This window comes from Babylonia areolata, chromosome 24, assembly GCF_041734735.1.
Source record: "Babylonia areolata isolate BAREFJ2019XMU chromosome 24, ASM4173473v1, whole genome shotgun sequence".
Lineage (NCBI taxonomy): Eukaryota > Metazoa > Mollusca > Gastropoda > Neogastropoda > Buccinidae > Babylonia > Babylonia areolata.
The window spans coordinates 37352400-37357803 of record NC_134899.1 but is presented as its reverse complement, the minus strand read 5'-3'; the positions used below and the strand labels follow the sequence as shown (position 1 = coordinate 37357803).

Below are 5404 nucleotides of genomic sequence, written 5' to 3'. Positions count from 1 at the left end.
ATTTTGTCACATTTGCTGTCACATGACATTTACATCTGCTTCCGGTTTGATTTTCTTTTTTCTTTTTTCCTTTTTTTTGGGGGGGGGGGGAGGCCACAATCCATACTTTGATCATTTTGCACTGGGAGGGTAATCTACCTAACACTTCCGCCACAATTAAGTGAGGCTGAGAAACAGAAGGGGGATGGAAGGGGCAGAAAAACAGGGAAGGAAACCGGGATGGGAAGACGAATTTATAGTCAAAAGTGTATTTTCATGTAGTCAGCACCGAAAAGACCAAGTTGATGGCCAGCCACAACAGTACCACTGATGGGCTAACTCGAGTCCATGGACTGGAGCACGAAGAAACAAGTCAACAATTCACGTTCCTGGGACGCATCATTGGCAACGAATGAACCAAACCAGAACCATCTCGCAGGCAGCAACGACAACATAGCACTGTCCAGACTGAAACCTGAGAGGAAGGGCAACAACATCTCTTCCATGAAACATAATGTGAATCATATATGGCTGATATATAACATTCCATCTTCCAGTCTGCATTCCAGACATGGACTCTTACAGATGATTTGAAAGGAAGAATCAAAGCCATATAAATATGTAGTTATCGCAGGATACTAAACACCACACTCTGACCACGTCACCAGACAATGACACTGACTGCGCAGAACCATCAATATATATATATACATCTCTGCACCCGGTCCCAGACTGACAATATTTGTCGGTAAACGGCCTTTACTCATTTGCAAGACCAGCTCGGACCTGTTCTGTTCGTTTTGTACGTCAGACATGTACCTGGCGTGATAAAAAAACACGAACTATCATACAAAAGCTTCGATCACACTGACTGACGACTGACGGACACCCAGCAACAAACATCCATTTCTGAACCAAACAACATGATGGGAAGCACCCAAAACTACATTGCAGATTTAAAACAATAGATGACACGGAACAAACTAGAATTCAATGAAGAGGAAACGGAAATCATGCTAGTGGCATACTCTAGCTAGACTGATTTCTGACCGTGAGAATAACTCAGTTGACCCTTCGATCGATCTCTTCCTGGGTCCATGTGCACTGGCACTAACAATACTGCTTTTACTTTTTCAGTCCACAATTTCAGTGTTACATTAAAAAAAACAAAAAAAACCGGTATGTATTCAGTATCTGTAAAACAGGCTTCAGTCTTGGAAATGCTTTTTAAAAAAATCAGTTCCATTCGACATCGTTTCCCTCAGTCCACAGGTCTGTTCAATTGTCTTGGCTTGATTATTGTAACGGTCTTCTGCGGGCTGGTTCACCTGAGTACCTTCTTGAAAATCTCAAAAAGATCCAGAACAGTGCCAACAGTCGATCGGCAAGTCACCTACAGACGCCGGGGAACTGAACTACAAAATCTCCACATATCTACAACAGTTCCTTAGGTTGACTCAGGAGACTCCCAGGATGTCGCCCTTGAACGCACTTCCACACAGGCCATGGTTGCTATAAAGTACCCAGAAAAAATCTAAATTTATGTGTACGCTAACGGATCAGCAACCAACGCAGTGACAGTTTTAATGGAGAGCAGGTGTGCTAATCAAATCTTCTTAGGGACATCATACAGCAGGACTATACCTATTATACTGTGAAACACTACTCCAACTACTCGACAGAAATTCAAGCCCTCATGCAGGCTTCCGCCATGGTTCTTGACTCAGAGTAAGAGGAAGACATACTGACACAACCAGAAAACAGCGTCAGCTTCGCCGAGAAGACCTTCGTGAAGGCAATGATGCGACCAAGAGCCACAGGGAATGCATATCACCTTCATGAACTGGCCATTGCTGTCTCAATGTCAACCTGTTCAGGAATGTGAAGCTGGCACCAGTCCCACCTGCTCCAGTGGTCACGAAGACCAAACACCAGAACACATTCTTCAGACATGTCCTCTCCTTATGGGGCTTCGCGACACCCGTGCGTGGCCGACACCAACCCTACTGCACACCACTAAGCTCCATGGCTCCAAACAGGACTTGGAGAGGACGACGTCACTCATCAGACGCCGGGCTGGACGGAATCTGTGAAGAAGAAGACCTAGACGGGAACTGTTTGCAGGGCGTACGACCCATTGATCTGCACACTATTTATCTGGGTGGTTCGATCACTCAACTTTGTCACAGCTGCTCATTGTATAGCCGTAAAAGGTAACTTAAAAAAAAAAAAAAAAAAAAAAAAAAAAGCAGCAGCAGCATATTACGCAGCAAAACGTCTAATTTTAGTTTGGCCATTGGGACCACATTGCTCATGTGAGATCATAGAACTTAAATCATTCGGTTTATTATTTCGTAAGTAAATGAGTCAGGAAGTGAAGCAAGTAAATGAAGTGAACGTGGTGACTTGGACAAATAGGTATTAGTATTATTATTGTTTATTTTGTTTTTGTAAATATTGACTTAATCTTATGTGTCATTTCCAGAGGGGAAAAAATGGAGTGTTCGGGGCAAAGACCAGCACAGAGACAAACCCCCCCACCTCGCCCCCCTCCCCCTGGATCCAGAGCAGCACAGAGGAGCAGTGCAACAGAAGAAGCCACAGCAGCCTTCAGAGACTTTCAGAAACTCCATGACAAAGCCTTCGCATCTGTTCAAAAAGGACTGAATGCAGATGAAGATGGGGACATTACCACAGCATTACATTATTATTCAAACAGTCTGCCATTGCTTGAGCAAGTACTTCTAACAGATTTAGAAAATTTGCCAGGTGTTACATCTAGTGAAGAAGACTCGGTTAAACAAATGCAACAGAAGATGAACAAAACCAAACTGCAGATCACCTACAGGATAGAGTCACTTCGCAGTAATGAACAGCCAGTGTCGGGCCTGCCAGAGATGAGTTCAAACACAGATCACCCAGGTGTGAAGCTGCCATCTTATGAAGAAGCAGTGTCCTCATCAGGTCATTCATCCATGATTTCTGATGCCGCTTTAGGTGACAGCATTATGGCTGCAGAATATCCAGGCTTTGGAATACGGGAGCGTTCCTCGACTGAGGGTACAGAACTGTTCTCTATTGCTGATGGTGTGCAGATTTTTTACATTAGCAGGGAGGGTTATGTGAGTGCACCCACCTATCCCACATCATTGCACATCATCAAGTTTCAGGACTCTGATCAGGAGTCTTCACAAGTCAGCAGTAGTGCCCCCCCTGCATTTATTCAGGTGGGTGATTGGTTCTACCCACTGATCCCAGGTGCTTCCCCAGTGCTCCATGCTACATATGGCGCTTACCTCTTTCCTGATTTATCACCTGAAAGTGCAGGTATGAGCATTATCAGCACACTGATTAATTTTTTAAACCCTCATTTTGATTATTTATTGTGGCAGTCCACATTTCTTCCTCTGTACTTTTCTGTTTATAAGAGGGGGAAAAGTGTAATTTGGTTAATAACATTGTTATAATATACTGTACATTTCTTCCCCTCCACTCTTTAACTGGCTTTTACATCTCTTGACAGGGGAACCAGGAAGAAATGTAAATTATATGTTACAATATTATTTGAACAAATTAATTTGCAATTATTCCGTCTTTGAAATGAAACTGAATGAAAAAAAAAAAAAAAACACAGGGGGAGAAATGTGGATATTGCCTTTATTGTTTTCTGGGTTTTTCTTTCTCAGTGCCATAGTTATTTCTTTTTCTTTCAGTTTTCACACATCAGTTTTTATTAATGAAGTGCAGTGACAGCAGTCAACTTTTACTAATAAGTTCAAATTAAACATGGGTTAAGATAGGATGACAGAATATCGTTAGTGTTTAATTACTTTTAGTTTCAGGTACAGTTGAGATTCTTGTAATTATTCAGTTTGAAGTTAGTAAAAGGTGTACTTGTGTGTTTGCGTGTTTTGATAAAATACAGTAAAAAGGCATTTTAACTTGCACTTGGCTCTTGGATAACATACTGAATTACTTTTAGATTCCAATGGTAACACAGGTCTGCCAGTTGTTTTTTTCTGTGAATGTATCACTGACAGATTTTGATTTTGATTGTTGTCTTATTTATTTATTTAGTATTATTATTAATTTTTTTATTATCATTACTACTACCTTTTTTATATCGTAATTATTTATTTATTTATTTATTTATTTATAATATATTTGAATTAATATGTTATATGGCCTTCAAAAAAGTATGTAACTTCCAACTTACCAGTCCTTCATTCAATATTATCATTACAAAGTTAAGGGAACATTTCAAAGTTCAGGTTTTTTTTTCAATGCTATTTGATGATTTGTTGTTGACAAATTGAATTTGCCATTGCAATTTACAGGTAATATATATAATTAGCTAGAATCTTCTAACTTCTGTTAAACCATTTTATTTTTAACAGTCACAATCTATAAAAGATATTTTCTCAGGAAATTTTCATCTGAATTTTCAAAATTAGATTGATGAATTTAGATGTTAATTAACTGGCCTTATTAAAATCTCATATATAATACCTGTTGCAGTGTGGACAGTGATTAATCATTTGCAGTCTTCTCAAGTTTGACAGTCAGATTATGCTTAGTTCTTTTTTTTCATCAGTTAACTTTTGAGTTTGAACTGCAGTTAAGTTCATGTTGTCAGAATTTCACATTGTAAGTAAAATGTAACAATGTGTTCAGCAGAAGCACAGCACTTGTTGACTCTCACTAGTCTGTTTTTGTTTCTGTCCCATGACCACAAGGAGCCTCAGTGGGCATGATGCTGCCAGACACCATCAGTCCAGGTGAGAAGCAAACCTTGGAAGACATTCTGAAGAACTTGTCCCTCATCCAAGAACAGCAGACACAGATCCAGCCAGAGGACCTGGTGGTTCCATCTGCTCCGTTGGCAGAACGTGAAGAACCCACAGCCCCACCAGCCGTGTCAGAGAGCCAGGAGGGCCAGCAGTACAGGCAGGGTGAGCCGGAGCAGTCCACATCGGCCAAGATTTCTCATGGTATCTCTGTTGGTGAGTGGGACTGTACATTATACAGTAACAGTTTTGTTATCATGTCTTTGCAGAGCTGAATGCTCTGAGCAGTTGGACAACCCCCATTGCAGTCTTTCTGAAAACAGCCCAGTATTGAATATGTTTGTTTGGAAATAACTCTGGTCTGAATACTGTTTTTTTTGTTGTTGTTTTTTTGTTGTTGTTTTTTTCTGATTGTTAGGTTTTCTGCCACATTATTTTCATTGGTAGTGCAGACATTCTGAATTCCTCACAACTAAGATGGACAGAACTTTGATATATGTGTATATACATCTATAAATTTCAGTCGGACGAGGAGTTAGACATTGGTTTTCTGCATGTACCACTCACACATACACACGTAGTTATACAGATTACACACACACACACACACACACACACACACACTTATACACACACAC

General features: G+C 40.5%; 1 protein-coding gene across 1 annotated transcript in view; it reads left to right on the top strand.

The window, feature by feature from the left end:
- Positions 1-2226: 2226 nt before the first annotated feature.
- LOC143299045 (spartin-like) overlaps positions 2227-5404 on the top strand; it is a 21164-nt gene continuing 17986 nt past the window's right edge. Inside the window, exons 1-3 of the mRNA XM_076612137.1 lie at positions 2227-2294; positions 2465-3306; positions 4716-4982. Coding sequence (XP_076468252.1) covers positions 2475-3306; positions 4716-4982 — 1099 coding nt within the window. The 5' untranslated portion in view covers positions 2227-2294; positions 2465-2474. The remainder of the gene's footprint in view (positions 2295-2464; positions 3307-4715; positions 4983-5404) is intronic.